Below are 20,442 nucleotides of genomic sequence, written 5' to 3' on the forward strand. Positions count from 1 at the left end.
GGAAGAAAAATCTCCTCGTTAATTTAAATCTACTTTCCTTGTGCCCTTCATCTCCCCCTCCTGTGCTCCCTCTTTCATCTTTTCCATGCTTTTAATCCTGTTTGTCTCTACTTCCCCTCCACCTCCTCCTCTTCACCTGTTCCTCACCTTCAACCTGCGTAACTGTCTTCAACGGTGTTATATATCTAAAGTATCTATTTCTGATTTCAGGCAAGACTGAGCAGAGCGTAAGAGGGAGGGAGCAAAAACTAAGAGAATTACAGATTAAGAAAGTGTGTGTGTGTGTGTGTGTGTGTGTGTGTGTGTGTGTGTGTCAATGTGTGAGAGAGAGAGCAAGAGAGAGAGATCATTAAGTAAAGGTCACATAGCGTGTGTGGCAGAGAGGGATAGGGCATCGAGCAACTTTTCACCAGTCACATGCGCTTAAACCCTTGTATGTGTGTCAGGTGTGTGTGTGTATGTGCATCAGCATCTCGTTAGGTGTATTTTTGTGTTATTTGTCAGTGTATCCCTTCCATGATATGCTATTTTTATGCATTTTATTTGCATATTGTTGTGTTTTTGTGTTTGTTTGTCAGTCTTCCTCCTGTTCGTATTATTGTATATAAGCTTTATATGCGTAATTGTGTCTGAAAATGTCTTGTATGTATAAATGTGTGTGTATATATATATATATATATATATATATATATATATATAGTTGCTCCAGATTGGAATAATAGCATTTTGCACCGCAGCTCTGTCACCATGACTGTTTTTGTATCATGTTTTTTTCCTGTTTTCTGGTTGAAACTTGTGGAAAATACATTTCCTCAAGACCAGTACAGTACTTAAGCACACTTAAGTTTAGGGGCAATTATACTTAACAATTGTTTTCCACTTATTTTTACTCCATTTTACATTGCAGAGAAAAATAAAGGTTTTACTCAATTAACATTAAAATTAGTTTTTTTACAGACTGAGATTTTATATTAGATCCATCAAAGAACTCATTCTGCGGTCATGCGTCGAACATTTCCTTTTCTCATTTTTCCTGTGATAACCAGTACAATGTTATTTTTTAAATTATTCATGTAATTATCATGAGCTGCTATCATTGAGCTGAGATTATAGAACTTTTACTTTTATTTTTACAAATTTTTACTGGAACTTTAAAAGGACTTTGAAAGGATCTGACTTCTGTATTGAAAAGTGCTCTGTATTTGTAAGGTCCTTGCTGATGTAATGCACTCTCCAGCCCCTAAACCTACATGCTTACACCTAACCCTCATTCAACCTTAAGCCTTAAAACTACAAAAGTTAGGGCCAGCAAAAAAATCCTGACTTTCTTACCTAACTTTTTAAAAGAACGCACACAAATATTACTTAATCTGAGGTGCACACAATAATTTCAAAGCAAACTCTCTCTGGAGAAACACAGTGAACTATACGCAATGAAGCACCATTATATATTTCTTCTTCATCTCCTCTGTTGTCATCCTGTGTGCTCAGCTGATTTCCACGAGAGTCAAACTGCACGCACGCACACACACACACACACACACACACTCACATACACACGTCCCGTCCAGAACCGTCGGTCCCAGCGAAATACCCTGTAATCACGCTTGTGTGTGTGCGTCGGCGGTAATAAATGCCCCCTTGGAAACTCAATGCCAAATAATCAAGATTGACGCGGGCACACAGCGCTCTGAGTGTGTGTGGTTTGTTTGTGCTATTTTTGTTGGAGGGATCTAATCAAATATAATCATGCTGATTACATTAATCGTGAGGTTTATAATCACCTCTTCTTATTTTTCCTTTCATTTTTTTAAAAACTCTCCCCTGGTCTCTGTTACTTTGTTCCCATCGCTTTTTCTCATTCAGTCACAATCTTCAGTCAAAACGTGTACTGTAGATTATTACAAACTTATTTAAACTTAATTGTAATAAATATATAACTCTTCTACCTTGATGGAAAAAGCACTTTACAGTTTGCCTCTTCCTCCCCCACTTAAACTATGCGCTGACCTGCAACTCTGCCCCTCAGTGGCTCCATTTACCTTTTTAAACTTTTGAATATTTTCAGATCATTTCAGAATTTACTGTAATGCAGTGCGCCAACAGGAAGAGCGGGAACCGGAATACATTGTTTATATATTTTAAAAGGAGCTTTCTCCCGCTTTCTCTCTGTAGGACACAGAGGTGGTGAATACGGCCATTCTTACAGGTCGACGCGTCGCAGTGCCCATCAAGCTGGTTACCGTGGAGACCGACGGACAGGTGAGGGAGGTGGACGACTCGGTGACCTGCAGCTCGACGGACGTGGACGTTGTCAAGGTATGTGTATAAACACAGAAATAACATGAATAGGAATCATAATTTCAAACCAGACACGTACTCTTTGTCAAACCAAGACAAAGACCTGAAGTCACGTTTAGTAATAACTCCACAGGTGTGCCTTTATTTTAGAAATCAGGTTTTTAACTCAAAGACATATCACGCTGTTCAATTTAAGATGATTGTTTTTACTCTGTGATGTTGCCTGCAGTGCGGTTTGGGCTTAAGACGGTGGAGTTGTAATTGATACACCAGTTGATGTTTTGCTTCATGATTGAACATGTGCCAAAGTGAAAAATGGGCCCAGGCGACTCACAAAATGTCTTAAGTCATGGTCTGCCAAGGATGTGAAATATGGATTAAGAAATCTCTCCTCGAGAGCTTGACAAAGTGAAACAACGTTTAAAGAACAGGAAGGAAATGACAATTACTTGAGGAGGTGAACTGGGGGTATTTTACACAGGAAGGAATCCATCTTGAATCATCATTGTAATCTAAAATCTTGGAGGATTTGTGTTGTTTCTCTAATTCACTTTGTGCACCAGAGCATAATGAGACACTTATCACAGTGTGCAGGCTTTTAATCTCACTTTCTCTTTAAATGAATGAGAAAATGGCTCATAGGTGGGGAACTTAACACTTAATCAGCCACAACACAAAAAAACACATTTGGTACTTTTTTTTAGCTGAAAGAGAGAACCAAGGTTATTCACATTTGGTTCAGTGTTTTAGTAAAGTACAATTCAGAAACTAGCATGAACAGATGCTGGCGAAACAATTAAACTGATGTGGTCATTGTAAAAACTATATAGTTCACTGGCACTGAACTAAATCAATAAGTTTGGGAAAAGGTTGTTGCAACCTGCTTCCACAACATCTTTCAAAATGTGTGGAAGCTGAAAGGACATTAGAAATATGCATGAAGCCCGTCACGTTCAGCTGATTAAATGTGCCCTGTGGAGTTTGGTTGTAAACAAAATTTCTGTTTACATTCAGTACTACTCACCAAAACACACTGTGTGTATCCTTGAGGCCAAACAAATATGTTGGATACATTTCCTTCAATTTATTCATATTTAAAACCTGCATGGTTGACATCCATGTTTACTTGTTAGCGGTCTTCTCTGCCTATGCATTGCTGAGTTTCACGTCGAGCCGCCACTGCAGTCGCTAAAACAGTCAGAAGTCGCCGTTCAGAAATTCACACTTCCAGGTTAAGACTCGTCTGGGGGAAAAAAATATTAAGAGATGCAATTAAAAGATAATTATTTTGTCATACTACGAAGAAAAAATAGGCATAATTCAACTAGAAAACAAAAAAAGTCAATTGAAAAAGAAAATGAAGAAAATGAAACATAAAGCAAGTATATTCAAAAACATGTCTTTTGCATTTGTCAATTATGTGTTAGTGCATGTGCTGTAAGTTCGGCTGGCTGATCCATCATATATCAACTGAAATATACTAAAATACACCACTGCGTTAACTCCCTGTACGGCTTTCTGAGAGTGGCAGGTATGTGTTCCAGTGTGATTATCTCATACTACCTTGAATGTTGTGAAATAACAACATGAACTTTTGTGCATATCAAACTTGCTGGTTTAATGATTTAATGCATAAATACTGGCACACAGGATACAAGTCAAATCTTTTCATAATTGATGCAATTTTTTTAATGGCACCGAGGTTTAATCTGTTGTCTGCACGAAACCTCAATTTCTAAACCTTGATACGTGTCAATACTTTCTTTTTTTTTTTTACTCTAATATTCACTTAATTGTCTCTCCGAGGAGATCAGGGCCGCCATGGAGCTGGCAGGGATCCAGTTTCCTTCTCAATAACGTTGGCAGGACGGGTGATCATTCACACTTGAACCTAGTGGAAGGACAGTCTCAAGTGCAAAGCCACCAAAACTAACAGAATTACTGTACTGTATTAATAAAAAGAGAAATAAAAAAAATAAAAACCTTTACAGAAACAAGGCTATGCCAGAGAATGAAGATTGATTCCTCCCGTGCTACGTTCACTACGTGCCTCAGGGTCCAAAATGGAACGCACCCTTGCTGTGACAGTTTCAATATGAAGCCAATTTCCTGGTACAAGCCGACAGGAGTGGTGCTGTTTAAGGACGATCAATAACAACACAGCGAAAATGGAAGGAACTCATTCAGATAGATGTAATGTTAGCGCTCTGTGAGTATGTGTGTGTTTGTGTTACAAAGTCAGACCAATTGCAATACGAGGATCTCCACTCGTTTCTGTTCCTTTACCTCGGACTCTCTTCCCTGTACATTTGGCAAAGTGAAGTCATACGTCTTTGGGATATGTGTTACATTTTCAGTCAAGCTGAAACATGTTCACTTCATGTGTCTTTGCCTCAAGTCGCACCTCCTCGATCAAACCCCCGCTTTTCCATTGATTTTGTGGGCGGTCAGACCCCCTCTAAATTCCACTTCATGGTAATCAGTGGGTGAATTATACCGGTACTTCTGTACTACCCAAGCAAACCAGGTGATTCAGATGCAGATGTGGACACATACATTACAAGAATTCACGGGGGAACTGCCGTTGTATCCCGGTGAAGTGAACCTGAGCTTTCAGTCGAACACCTTGGATAGAAACATCCGTCAACTGAAGCCACGTTTTCTTGTCTGCCCCCGGCTGCTGATATTTTAATTATGATGTGCACAAAATGTCCGATGGGCAAAGCAATCAAACAATTGGAAACATTTTAGGCCAGCGCACTGATACTATATTCGGCATTGCTATAATAACTCAGCACAGAGCAGGCAATTTATACTCACTCACTGTGTATGGATAAGCTGTTTAGCGACCTTAAGCCCTTCTTTGTGCTGATTGTGTTTGTTTGTGCGGCAAAAAGAGTGTGTGTGTGTTTGCAAACTGTCGTTGTTTGTTGACATCTGATCCGACAGATATTCCCTCTCTCGCATCTCCTCATACACACACACACACACACACACACACACACACAAACACGCACTTAAACACATAGAAGGAGCTTTAACACAGACAGCTGTTTGGCAATGGCACCCATGGGGTACAGCTCCAGGTAGCTGTAGCTGTCAGTGAGTCAAGATGACAGCTGTAAAGTACAATCCAGAGAGTGCAGTGCACACACACACACACACCACAGTCTATCGTTCCCTGAGCTATGGCTCGAAGGCTGCACTTCCTCACAGGCTTTATACAAAATCTGACTCATTCGCTTCAGGTCCCGATCTTACATGTATAATGGCACTCATACTAAGCGATGCAGAGTGCACAATTAAAAGTTGAGATAATGCCTAGTGTCCTCTATTTACATGCTTTTGCTGTTTCATTAGTTCATGATAAACACAACTCTGTCATCTGATTGTTTTTCTGACTACAATTTGAGTAAAATGGTTCATGCAGTGACTCAGGCTGACTAGATTTTGAGCAACAAGTCCTCCGTTCTTAACAGTAAAATACTTCCTTTGTCTATGCCTTCTAGGAAGTTTATTTATATCACATTTTACACACAAAAGTGATTCACAGCACGGAGAGAAAAACAGAACAAGAGAAAAGAGAGATTAAAATGATAAATTAACAAAAGGTACTACAATGCAGAGAAAGGAAACACCACCAAGTCCTGCAACTTATGTAAAAGAAGTCTTCTGTCCTTGCCGTCAGGAACGATGGAAGCATTGTCTGATCTGACGGCCATGTAGGCAGGCCAACATCATTTTATTTCCAAAACCGTTATAAATCACTGTTTTAAAGTGCAGTAAATCTGATTCATTATGTGACAAAACCACGATTAAGGTTTGGTTTGGTCGAGGCACAAAACAACTTGATTAGTCAAGGGAGCCATCAGGATTTGGGTTGGAATAGTGTGTTTGATATGGTTAAGGGGGCTTCATCATCGTGGTTACAATATAACACGTGTAAAAACATCGACTGATGCTTGAACTCCTCCCTATGTGGACTTTTCTAAAACAATATGAACTGACTTCTTCCTTTGCTCCTCTCATATGCATTGAACTGTAATTGAACTGCAGCCATTCAAAATTAGAAGGTATGTCACACAAGAGCAACATGATACTTTAGGAGTGACCACACCAGGAATTCAAAGAAACTCGCCTCTGTAGCAGTTTTTTACATTTCTGTTATAGGTTCCAGGCGCCCTGCAATAATAAAAAAAAAAGCATTAAAGCGGCAGAGAAAATGGATTCATGGATCAAGGAATGACTGCAACTTCCTTCACAATTGTTTCAACTGTCACATTCTACTTTTTTATTGCGAGTTTGTTGAGCAACTGCTCCACTTTAAACACATAAGAATGAAGGATAAACTCTTGAGGGGAAAATGTTTCTCTGCGTTAGCTGCTACAAGTTATAAGCAGTAGTGTGAAGGAGATTAGAGTTCCCACATCACATTTCATTAACCAACCCTTTGTTTAATTACTCATGGTGGATAAATGTTTGCAAGGGGAATTGCACACTGCTTTCCCCTTCCCTGCTAATGAACGTATGGATGAACCGACGGGCTGAGGCTGTCACTGGCTACAGTGTGCTGCTGTAGATTTCACTGATGCAGCTCATGTTGTTCAGTTTAGCACATTTATCCCTGACGAGGACAAAAGCAGCAGCGATGCACTACATAGATAATAACTATCCCCTCATCTTCAGCCCTCCCTCCCTCGTCTCTCATCCTCTGTCAATGTAAACTATCTTGTTACGGTCTTCCAAGATGCTGTCATTTGTGATGTGCGTATGTGCCGCTGTTGTTGACACAGCAGTATGTGTAGGTCAGCGGTGTCAGAGCTAGTAGGGGACAGATAGGGGACAAGCACACGCATACACACAAATTAGTACCAATATCCTGACCTCACGCAAGCGTTTCTCTGACAAAGCAAGGGGGCGAGAGGGGGAAAGATGGGATGAGGAGTGGTGAGAAGATGACGATTGGATCGATGAGGAGAGGAGATAAAATGGAAGTAGGGGGAGCGGAAAAGGACACGAGAAGAGAGAGATGAGAGGGAAGAGAAAGAGCTGGATTGAAAGAGATTTTGAGAGTAACTTAAAAAAGCAAACAAGCTTCACAAGGCAATACCCCACCGGCTTAACACCTACATCCCTGACTAGAAACAATTGACCTGTCGCTAAGCCAGGGTTAGCCTGTTAGCTAAGCCAGTTTAAGGTGATGTTAAAGACTCTGTCCTGCTCTATTTTGGGTAAATCTACACTCCCAGGATAGCTTGCAAAACACATCAGTTAGTCATTCTGAAAGCCTTTTCTCTGTAAGCATGACAAACTGTAGCTGTATAACTGTATAGTACGAATACTCATACAAACACTGAAGTACAAAAACACTTTCTTTATTTACACGTCGTCTACATTCATCATGAACTTGCGAGAATGCTGAGTTTTTTTACTTTTATGGGATGCCTTAGCCTCACTCTTTTGGTGTTCTCCACCAGCTAATTTAACTAACATTAACGTAATTGGCTAGCTATCTACAGCTGAGTCATATCTGCCAGCAACGGTAGGAATGAGAAGGCTGCTTTGTGGCTGGATGGCAGCAAAGAAGGGTCGGCCCTGTATACGTGAAGGTGTGTCCTTAACTTATATCATTAGTCAATCAAGATTGACCAGTGGCCACATTGACCACACAGTCCGTCCACCTACAAGGGAGAGCAGAAGCTAAACAGGCATAGCAACAGTAGTTACTATAAAGGCAAGGCCAGCATTGCTTGCAAATCACGTTCATCATCAGAGCCTACAGCAAGCATGATTGGCTGGACAGAGGTCACATGAGACATTGTCCCACATTTTGCCATGACAGGAATTGTATTGAAACGCGACAGTGTAGATTAAAACAAAATCCGAATACGAGTGTCACAAAATGGTCCAATTATGGTACGTAACGGAAATTGTGACATTATAGATTGAACAACATATAGAGGGCAAACCTATGGTACAGATACAATAATTATCATACTTCTGGCAATGCTGCCTGAGGCTTAGCATGACAAATTAACACACACCTGAACACACAACATGGGCCAATGACGGTAGACCGACACACATATCCATACATCGACTGTAAAGCCCACTGCTGTTGGCTGCTGTTACTACATAAACCAAAAGCCGATGCATGTCGTCGTCCTGTTTCTCCTCCACACATTTCATATTGTTGTTCACACACATACACACACACAAGCAGATCATCTCACAGACACACACGGGGGATTTGAGAAGTAATTGGTTCATGTGGAGATTCCTTTAGTGATGTCGTCAGTAATTGAATTTGACAAAGAGGAAGACAAAAAGGCTTGGGCGTGATGAAGGAGGGTGTGTGTGTGTGTGTGTGTGTGTGTGTGTGTGTGTGTGTGTGTGTGGAAATGCATGTCTGAGGGAGATTTAGGGTGTGTGTTTCTGCATGTGTTGGGATAGATACAAAGCAGATTAAGAATTGATCTGTGCGCCATTTAATGAACCAGTCGCAGAGTTTGACACGCGCCTACATGTTCCCACATGCATGCACACACACACACATGCACACACACGCACACACCGTCCTTGAAAATGTGCTATATATGCTTGACCTAACAGTATATCGTTGTCCAGGACATTTAAGGATATTTAATTTGAAATGTATAGAAACATGGTGAGCATTTCAAACAACATTCTAATTTAAGTGCAATTAATCTCCTGATGCCTACTAACTTAACACATTACCACTGCACTTCTCAAACCTGGAGCCATTTACCAGCAACTCTCTCCTCCTCCTCCTTCTTCCCCACTCGGGGTTAGAGTTTTGTTATTTTGTGGCTTCTGTTGGGTTAAAGTTTAGGAATGGATGAAGCGTTGCAGTTTTTTGTCTGTAGTCGGACCTGTTGTGAAAGGAAGTGCTTCATCTTAGTTTAAAGTAAGTGGACATCAATCAATTGGATGCCGGTTTCTGAAGGTCATAAAGCTTTTCTTGTCGATGGAGGTGTTAGAGCACATCGCATTTAGAAACAAGAGAAGGACAATTTTTTTAAGGAAGGCGAGCCCGATGCTGTCACTGCGCTTGAATATAAAACAAGGGGAAGACATGAGGTGTGGAGGAGGTGAGCGAGGGAGACAGGTGAGAGAAGAGAGAGAGAGATAGAAAGAGAGGCCTGAATCCTGATGGCCACCAGGGGGCTGAATCAATCAAATCAATCAAATCAATCAGTCAATTTGTGTTTTCTGATTTATTTTTTTTCTTCACTTGTGTTTTTTACCCACTCTGAAAAATGCTTAATATTCATCAACATTCTCATAAATACAGAAGTCTCACGGATAATTCTTATGTTTTTCATGTTGTTCTTTGTCTCTACAAAATCGTGTTGCTTTTTTCTTTTTGATACACTGGAAGGCTCATAACGCTACAATACCCATGAGGCATGGTGGCCATTGTTATGGAGTGGACGCCAATCAGAGTTGTGAATCCGAGAGGTGTTGAATCACTGACTGAGCTTCGGGGTCTGAAAAATGAAGTAATTTAAGAAGTGCCTGCCTTGTTTATAATGACCAGCAGGGGGTGACTCCATGGTTTCTAAAAGAAGTCAGATTGTATGTTAGCATCTGAGAGAATGTCCCTACTTCTCACTTGATTTATTACCTCAGTAAGCAGTTTCCTAATGAGTTTATGGTATCACTTACTAGCTTCAAGTCTTCTTCAATAAAACACGATATTCATTCTGGAAATTATGGTCCTCAGATAGAACTTACCTATGGCTTACAAGTCTCTACCATGGCAAAGTTCAGTTTAGATTGAGGATCATCGGCACCTTTGCCTCCTCATCCAAATATGGTCATTTTTGGCTCCAAAAGACCAAAATGGTCACAATCATAATGCCACACTTGAGGCTTAAAAATGATAGTCCACAAGCCAACGGGTGACACACCAATGGGTTTTGAATTATCGGTGCAGTTTTGAACAAAACACAGTGGCGCAGTTGTTGAATTCATCCAAAAATAACTGAATGGTTTTGCCTTTTCAAAGGTGTAACCTTAAAGCTACCGCAAACAGCATTTTAAGCTCTGTGATTGGATGTTTCCCACTAAAATGCACCTTTGGAGTCATAGTTTTGATGTTTTTATGCACTAACTTATCACTTAAACTGTCCGTCAAAAAACACTTATTTTCTAAAACAGTCTGTAATCTTCTACACTGATTTCAAAAGAATTTCACACCCATACAAGCTGTACAAGTGATGCAACTGTGAGTCACCCAACGCTGTCCATGAATAAAATCTATGAAAATATTACTTCCGGAGCCCTAAATAATTCCTCCCACTTCACACTTCTCTAACACACCTGGGGATAAACATCTTATTAATTATGTACCATGCAGTAAAGGCTGATGGAATGCTTTCTGTCACACTGTGTAATAAGTGATGCTGCATAAAACGCAGAGTTGGTAAAAAGATGTAAGAAAACACACGAGTCCGTCATCAGTGCCGGCGAGGCTCATCTTTCCCCTTTTCGTTGGCTCTTTTGAACTATATGCATTTAAAGCAATCATAAGTGTATGAGTCAGCACTTGCGACATATCAAATTTTGTAAGAGCAGGTCCTTGTGACACCAAATCCCTTTGCTCCCTCTGGGTTTAACAACACTATTATTACTGTAATTTCCTTTGAGTTCGTTTCCTGGTCCTGCCAAGAGTTGCTTGCTCTCTGCCACACTATTCATAACTCATAAGATGAGTCCTAAAGCCACTTGAAGCTTTGGGAGCAAAACTGATCCAATCTCATTTAATCTTACTCAGGGCAATGATATATTTCCATGTTGTTCCTAAGACATTGCTAGTGTTCCCCTATCCCCTCTCCAAAGCTAGAATTAGCTTCAAGATATACAGTAGTACACACAGTACACGTTGGATGGTATATATAATTTTCTGTTTGCAGTGAATGTGAAGTCCCTCTGTAATATATCCCATTATGTACTTACTTGTGGTCACTGTGGGAGTTGTCAAGTGTACATGCATCAAAGTCACAGGGACAATTTCCTGTATATTTATTGCTCTTGACAAAATAAATGGATTCTTAGTGATTTGCTACACGGTCAAAGGTTTGGAGCTGCTGCACAGCTGAATCAAATATCTTAAAGACATTAGTGATAACATTCATTTAATCGTGCAGCTCTTCTAGACTTTCAAAATTTTATTAATGGACAGAATGGCTCAAATTATGGCAGTGAAACGAGTCATCTCGTGGGGGTCAAAAAAATGCATTTGCCATTTACCAGGCGCTTCTTTCACAATGTAAGCTTATGGGAAACAAGTATTTTTGGGCCGCAGTGCACCACGTGATGTTGTAATTAAGCCATTTCAAACGTTGGCTTCAAAGCCTTACGTTCTTCCTGGGGGCTTGGTCACATCCTATAGAAATTAGCCACCAACTGGCAACTACAAGGACTCTTGATGCTGATGAAACACTGATACCATGTGATTCCAATAATATCGGCTGACAAATGTTGCCAGAAGCTGGAACCAATCATCAGAATTCTTACATAGATGTAAAGAAAACAATAATTTTGTACCCGACAAGCATTGCAAAATTATTAATTCACAATCCTAAAAAAAAATGTCTGCGTAGAAATATTATAAATAAGACCTTTTAAGTGTTTAAACTCCAGGGTTACTATATTCACATATTCTTTGGATAAAAACACTCAGTAAGTATCCTCTTTAGACAACAGCAACAATAAAGTATTTCTTTTTCTATCAAGGCCATCTATTCACCATCTTTTAATTTTCTGAATAGAGATGGATAGTTTTTTTTATGTTCAACAAATGAATCCTGCAAGACTCAGATGCAACACAACTGTGACATTTAAACAATACAGTTTAAGTGATTTCAAAATAATTCATCTTTCAAAATGCTGGTCTGCAACTATACACAGAATCACAATCAGCTATTTAAGTGCTGCTCTTGATCTGAACCTGGCCTCTGACCTTCCTCCTGATGGGCTACATGAAGAAAAAAAAAGTCTTTACAAGCCTGAATAGATTTTTACATTGACGTCAGAACAGTTTTCTGCCTGAAGCGTTTCATTCCTGAATGCTATATATCCATTTTCCCAGAAAAAGGGGGAGACGAGGACATCAACCTCAGTCTGCCACAATCTGATAGAGTTTTGGCTAAAAGTAACATAATGAAAACCACAAATGAAGTTGGGGATGTGAGGTTGACTTAAATAAATGGACTGATGAGGGGAAAACAAGTTATGTGTGATTAAGAAGAGAAGAAGTGAAAAAGAGGACGAGGCAGAAGAGGACAGAAACTGGATTCCTCCCAGGTGCCTTGGGTCATTTGAGAGCCTAGAAAGGAAATGAAAGGTAAAGTGGATTAAAGGCGGAGGTCACACACACACACGCACACACACGCTGCTAAACTCACACATTTTCCATTTAGCAGTAACAGGCTTAGGAAATAGCCAGCGATTTGAAGTGCACAACATCAGACCAGACCATTAGCAACACCCAAAGACATATATCTGTGGGAGCTGCGACCTTGAGGGGGTCTAAAACGATTTTTAGACCTCCAGTGATTCAGTTCTTGTGCTGCAGAAAGAGATTTTGTTGTTAAATCAGCAAAGCCCCGAATGGTCCCCAGTGCCTCCCCATAAAATGTTCAACAGATTGCTTAGTGACAAAATTTTTCAGGAAGCTAAAAACTGCTTCACTCAAGGCTTTATTAAAAGTGTAATGCCTCAGTGTCACTACAATATACATTAAGAGGGCAGAAATCTCTTGCATCCACCCTGCATTACAACTGACTCTATATTAAAAGTCCACCAATTGAAATTATCCATAAATCAGTGGTATATCTACAGATTTTGTAAGATCAGATACTTTACATTTTGTCTATATTTTGCTTTTCTCTGCACCAAAAAAATAATGTGGATCGAACTAACAGCCCCCTTTTGAGTTCATGTGTCTGACGTATCTTTCACAAACATTACAAATATATATTATACCCAAAAACGAAGGACATCATCCGATGAGCAGGATGTTACCATGGCTCATATTAAAACTCATAGAGAACAGGCAGATTTTAATGATGCTTTATAAAGAGCATCTTAATATTTATTTTTTTTCCCCCTTTGTTTGCTCTGTAAAGCTAATGTGACCAAAAAGAGGGCCACTTTTGTGCCACTGTAACCATCTAGATAAAGGGATCTGGGTTGGCTGCTGATCCACTCCCATATTATATACCGCATAAAAGGCAGCAGTTGGAAGAAATCGTCTTTTTCCGTTTTTACACCTATTCAAAACCGTGAGTGAATGGCCTTCTATCTCGTTGGATAAAACCTTGGTTTGCTCTGTCTAAATGGACATTAAAAGAGAAAAGAGATGTAAACAAGTTACCTTATGTTTGGTGGAGAGAAGTCAAGTGAGAGTGAGACGAGTGAAAGCAAGACAGGTAAGGTGAGAAAGAGACTGAAAGGGGAGGGGGAGAAATAAGTGTGTGTGTGCAGCAGAGGGTGAATTATGGCTGAGGCGTTATGCCTTGCCCCGTGTCACACTCGCCCTCTCACCCCCATAAAATATACTGGCCTTAATCAATAACTAATTAGCTGCTAATTACCATGCTAAAATACACAGCAGCAATCACTATAAACACACAAACATCCGCTCATTGATAACTTAAGTAGGGTGGTGCCATGTGTTACACCTGCAAGAACTGTTTCTCAACACAAATGCACACGCAGGTCATAATTCAGGGCAAGCATTTGATGAAGGCCAAAGGTCAATAAGATAGTTTGACTAGCAATACTTGAAAAAAAAAAAAAAAATCTCCTCAAACTTGAGAGCTGATCTGCAAAGGTCCGACAAGGTAGCTTTTGATTCTGGTTATTTAAATACCACAATTTAAACAGTGGTTTTTCGCATTTTCGCTTGGGTGCTTCATTTCAAACCCTGATCTTGCCTTGGATTTTTTTTGCTCAGTACTCAAGTACTCCATAATAGTTCAAAGTACTAGACTATCTAAATCTCCATCCATCGCATATGGGCTGATTGCCACTTACTTTGTTGTTTTATTGAATATTAATGATGCATCGTGTTTCGGATATTGTAGTATCCACCTGTCTGTCCTCAGACTCAGCAGCTGTCAGCACTTTCTCTGCAGAGAGTGTTTGTTTTACTCTCCTTACTGCAGCAGGTCAGTTTCTTCTCTGTGTGCAGACGGGAGCACTGGGATTCTCTTTAAACAAAAACAAGGAAACACTGGACTTACAGGGTAAAAATCGTCAAGCAGCATAAAGACCTGTGTGACCTTTGCTCTATAGACTCGGGGACGTACAGATAACATGCAGCCTCATACTACTAGACACTGTGCCATCAAGCCTATTTTTAGTTGGTTCTGGATTATTTAAATGGAAAAATATGCTAATTTTTATGCGCCATTAATTCGTAATAGTTTCTTCAGCAGCTCCTCTGAACTTTTAGCTGAGGTGAAAGCAAACAGTCACATCAGGATACTGACAAGGCCAGATGTGTTTATCCTTCAGATTCACCATATCTGTAACCTTATCTGGAAAGTGCATCCACAAGCACAAGCACAAAAGGTAAGATTACATTTCCACTTTTACTCCGGTCAGCAGAGGGGGCTGCAACCGTCACGACACCCGCCTCCTCCTGCTCTCATGCTGCCCACTGGCTTTGACCCACCTATCGCTCTCTCTCTCTATCTCTCTCTCTCTCTCTCTCTCGCTCTCTCTCACCCTGACATTTTGGCAGCTGTTGCCATGCATCCATTTTGCGATCCCTCAGGGAGCCATGTTGCTTCCTGCCAGTGCATTAGCGCCCCCATGACTAGCTCACATGGACAGTTCAGGACTCCTTCAGATGTGTGTGTGTGTGTGTGTGTGTGTGTGTGTGTGTGTGTGTGTGTGTGTGTGTGTGTGGGTCTGTCCTGCCCTGTGCTTGACCTGGCTCTCTCTTTTGCAGTGTTATTGGTAAAGGAATCTCTGTGTTGTCCCTCCAAGATGTGCGCGGTAACTTTCTGGGTGTGTAAGTCTTTGTGCATTATGTTGCACAGGTTGACGAGATGAGTTGCTATTCTTTTCACAAGCTCCTCTCAGTTGTGGCGTTGTTACTTAACTTTAATTATATACGCACTCAAATCTGACATAGGATTACTTGGATTCCTTTTTGTTAGCAATCAACATATTAGAAAATACCTAAAATTTGTCTTTTAAAGATTCTGTTTTGATTTACCTTCAAGAAAGTTTAGTGCAACTGAAAACAACATTTATGGATTAAAGTTGCGCATGGGCCTGTAAATTCGACCTCTCTTGTCACGGATGAAGGAATTTTTCGGCCTGACTCCAGCTGAAGCCAGCCTGCACGCTGAACAGGCCCGGACCTGGCCCGAAGCCCATAGCCAATATTTCAACATCAAAACACACACTTTCTCTCAATGTGCACACACGGGCACACAGACGTGGTGGTACACTGTTCACAGTGTAGTCTGCTGTTATCAAGTACCTGCCTATCCATCATGATGAAGTAACAAGTGAGCCAACTGCTACTTACAGTATCAAGCATTAGTTAGCCAGCATTTACATAAACATCTCCCCTTGATAAAGCATTAAAAATACCATTAACCAGAGTACCTTAAACACATACTGGAGTAAAATGTAGGATATCGTATTGATATTTTAATTTGGATCCATTTATATAGATAGTACTTGAGTAAAAAGTTTGAAGTATCTGATATTAAATATACTTACGAATCAAAAGTACAAGTAAAAGTAAATAATATTTTTATATATATATATATATATATATATATATATATATATATATATATATTCATATGGAGTGGTGGACTCAGGAAGCTGGGATACATTTACTGTATACCCTAAAGGCCACTTCACCACCTTTTTCCCACTGGATGGGCATCCAAGTGGGGAACTTGGGTACTAACTAAAGTTATCAATTAACTGTAGTGAAGTAAAAAGTACAATATTTACCCCAAAATTGTACTGAAGTACAGTACTTGAGTGAATGTACTTAGTTGCAGTCCATCACAGCCTAATACAGAACCCGAACCAGTGACCAATTGCTTAATTGGCTAAAGTAGTACATCACTTAGTCTTGATGTAAAAGAGAACACAAAAGTCCCACAATCTCCTAAAAGTGGCTAAATTGTCAATGAACAGAACAGCCTGAGAAATTGGCAACTGTGCAATTTTACATTTTCTGCACAAACCCAACTTAAGCCTGCAGAATGCAGATGAAAATGTGACCAAACAATCAGGTGTGGAGGGAAGGCAGGCTGGGGAGGAACCCAGGTAACAGGGCCAGGCTAACTGAACAGATACAAGGCAGGTGTGGAGTGAAAATCAGGCTGGTGAGGAGTACAAGAAAACAGGAGGGGAAACAGAACAATGGAAAAAGAGCAAAAGACACCAGAAAAGCCTAGAAAACACACAGAACACACATACCATGAACAAAATGACAGGACCGTGACATGGAGTAAATTGAGCCTGCCAGGTCTTGTCAGGAGGTGTTGCCTGGAAGTAATATATCCCTACATGTGTATAATGTTGGTGCTGGTGCTGTTGTGAGTGTGTGTGTGTGTGTGTGTGTGTGTGTGTGTGTGTGTGTGTGTGTGTGTGTGTGTGTGTGTGTGTGTGTGTGTGTGTGTGTGTGTGTGTGTGTGTGTGTGTGTGTGTGTGTGTGTGTGTGTGTGTGTGTGTGTGTGTGTGCACTGCTTATAATCTTAAATTTCTCTATCTAAGTGAAACTCCTGCACCTCTCTCCAACGGGCCCACGTTTGAACTCACATCCATTCATGCACAGATGCATAAAATGACAAAGTAGATGAAGTAAACCTGACAGAGAGGGAGTGAGATGATGATAAACTGTGAAAGAGCATAAATTAATGGGACTTTGTGAGTGTTTACATGCTGTCGCAAAATGAGACACGAGGCCACACATCACGAAACACAAATCTGATATTTATTTCAAGATGCTTCGCGTATGGCTCTTCATCAATAAAACATCAACATATTCATTTAGAGACTCAGACAATCTGCTGGATTGTGCTCCTTCCTCCTCTCTGCTCTGTAAAACATCAGTCCGTTGATGCGCTGCCGGCCACTTATCCAGTTCAGTTTGAGGTTACATGAAAAGCCGAGCGGCCTAGATGTCCTTTTCCTCCCAGACATGTCCTCCAGCTCCTCCTGGGGGATCCTGTGGCCGTCTCATGCTGGATGTATAATCTCTCCAGTGTGTTGAGGGTCTGCCCCGGGGTCTCCTCACAGTCGGACGTGCCCGGAATAGCTCCCCAGGGAGGCATCCAGGAGGCATCCTGATCGGATGCCTGAACAGTTTGATGCTGTCTCTAGTTCCTAAATTGCCTCGCTCTCCAGCCATTTCTCTTTCTGCCCTTCTTTCTCATGTTCGCCACGTCCCCTTTTGCACTCAGCCCATTTAAAAGTTGAGAAGTAAAAACACAGAGGAGGACAGAAACGGAAAAAAAAAGCAAGATAAAGAGAAATTGTCCCAATCAACTGCAGTACTGCTGCATTTCCCACTGCACCGCTCTCTCGTTAGCAGCCAGCCGTCTGCTGCCACTGCAGGGATATTAACATCAGAAAGGCCTGGCTGTTGAACCGCTTTTGGAGAGGTTGAGCGTCTGGCCCATCCAGCATTATACCGCTGGTGTTTACATCCACTTAAGCCTTCTCACTAAATGTTATGAAACTACGTAGTGTAAAATTGAGAGGGCGAAAGGGGGCACAGTACAAGCAGGTAATCACCAGGATGACAAGCTCCATGTTGAACAAATAACAAGCTTAACAGACTCGGTCCACTAAGTCTGTCCTGGATGAAATTGCCTGGAGTACACAACTGTGTGACATTTGTGTCTCCCATAATGAGGTTACAAGTACTTGTGTTTGAATGCATTTTAACAGATATTAAGTAAAGCATAGGACAGGCCTTAAGGCAGGTTTTATCTTTGTTTAAATGGCAGTTTGGCAGCCAACATAACTTTTGTTACTTGAGCATCTATGGCTTCTTCTCAACACTAATGCTGTAGAATCAGCACTTTCACTGCACATACACAATAAAAAGCATCTGTTTCGTTCAGTTTTCATTTATTCTATATGTCTCTAACTGGAGCCACCACAGTCAGCATGTTTCAAATTCAATACCAACTTTTCCGAAAATGTATTGGATGGCAAACTTATTCATGCAGAAAATGTTATTGTAGAAGTGTCATGGCTCAAAGCATGCTAACCGAACAACTGCTGTACTTTGGCTCCCTTCCAGTGTAGATTTTTTATTCATGTATTCATTTTGGGGGCAATCAGAATGAGGGGCTGACAGTATAGATGTTATGTGAAAAGTATACCAACCTGAACTGAGCCTCGCAACTTTCCTTTCCCATCTTCTACAGTTTTATTGGAGATCTAGCCCTTTGTCATACCTTGTGGAAACATGGAGTTTTTATTTAGAGTATTAATTTACCTAATGTCATTCTTGTTTTCTCTGTTTGACTTCCAGGATAGAAATCTAGTTTTGGGGAAGAAATTTCAATCAGAAGAGAAAAATTGACTGAGTAAGCTGAATAAACAAACTGACCTTAAAGGACAATATATTTTCATACTGTTTTACTTTGTTTGTATTTGGCAGACCCTGCCAAGTTTCCAGCTTAGAAAAAAGTGTTCTGGGGACCTTATTTTTCTCTGAGAACAGCTTGTTTATTCAGTTATTGAAAAAAGTAATATTTCTGAGTTTGTTCACATATATTGTAAATATTAAATTCTGAGTTTGAATGCCTTCTCCAAAACTATGTAGTGCCCCTTTAAATTGATTTTAATAGCGAGTCAGAAACAAGCAAAAAAGCCCAACTCTCAAAGCAAATACGAACACTGAAAAAAGCAAACCCTTCACGCACACACCTCGGCCACAATAGGGCCATACAAATAGACATATTGGGGCCACTGTTGACTTATATCCCTATGCTAATAAGCATACTAATTCAACCAGGGCCGGGAACTTTCTGGGAAAAAAATAGATACAATATCATCACTTCCCTTCAATGGACACGTACAACGACACACATGCACACAAATACAAACCCACACTGAGAAAACCCTCCTACCTTTCTCTAAAGCCCTGTGGACCTCCCTGACAAAGACAGGATAGTCAAAGAGACTCAAAGTGAGAATGTCTTTGAAGCAAATAGGGATTTTATATAAACTACATTTCATTGTCTTATTAGAGCGAGAAGGTAGAGAGGTAAGAACGAAGTCCTCTGGTGCTGTGTTGTGTTACGTTGCTATTGACTGGCAGATACAGTTACACTGACATGAAGTCAGAAATTCCCCAAATGCAGAATATTGTCAAGAGAAGAGACGTAGTAATGAAAACTGGCTTCTGGAAGGAACATCATTGGTTAAATGCCACAAACACAAATATGCTGAGTGATTTCAGTGTTTGTTTGTTTTGGATTTTATTATAGTGGTCTAAATAACGGTCACATGCTATCATATTTTTATTTTTTATTTTTTTTCAATCAGTCGCCTTATATATCTAGGTCCACCTCTCCCAACTCTGTAGGAATGTTCCCATCCAATAGTCCACTGATTTACATGTTTTTCAAAAGCCTGTCAGATGTCTTGCTCTAAGCTTTTGTAGTCTGATTTCATGAATTCTAATGATTACCAATGAGGATGCTATTATTCTGTGGTCTCAGCTAATGGTAAAATAATTACACAATTACTTTGAAGTACCAAAAATCTTATTACAACTGTGATTGGCTCCATGGGAGCAACAAAACCTTTGCAGTGCTTAGCAGTTGTTAAAAGAAACATAAAGGTCCAGTGTGTAGGATTTAGTGGCATCTGGCGCTGTGGTTGCAGATTGCAGCCAAACTGATTACCCCTCTGCTCTCGCCCCAATATGGTGGCTACTAAAAATGTGAAAATGTGAACAACAAAGGTCCCTTAACTTAACTAAGTTGTATTTTTAACCCAAACCATAATGCTTTCCTCAACAAGTCATTGTTGTGCCTTTGACGACAGGGCTGTTGCAAAGGAAAATATATATATATATATATATATATATATATATATATATATTTT

General features: G+C 40.3%; 1 protein-coding gene across 4 annotated transcripts in view; it reads left to right on the top strand.

Moving 5' to 3' along the window:
- LOC311261790 (transmembrane protein 132C) overlaps nt 1-20,442 on the top strand; it is a 247,712-nt gene that overhangs the window by 203,474 nt on the left and 23,796 nt on the right. For all 4 annotated transcript variants that reach the window (XM_084360766.1, XM_084360769.1, XM_084360767.1 and 1 more), the window contains one exon: nt 2,176-2,319. In XM_084360766.1, the coding sequence (XP_084216892.1) occupies nt 2,176-2,319 (144 nt within the window). The remainder of the gene's footprint in view (nt 1-2,175; nt 2,320-20,442) is intronic.

This window comes from Pagrus pagrus (assembly GCF_965226575.1).
Source record: "Pagrus pagrus genome assembly, chromosome: 8".
NCBI classification, from domain to species: Eukaryota; Metazoa; Chordata; class Actinopteri; order Spariformes; family Sparidae; genus Pagrus; species Pagrus pagrus.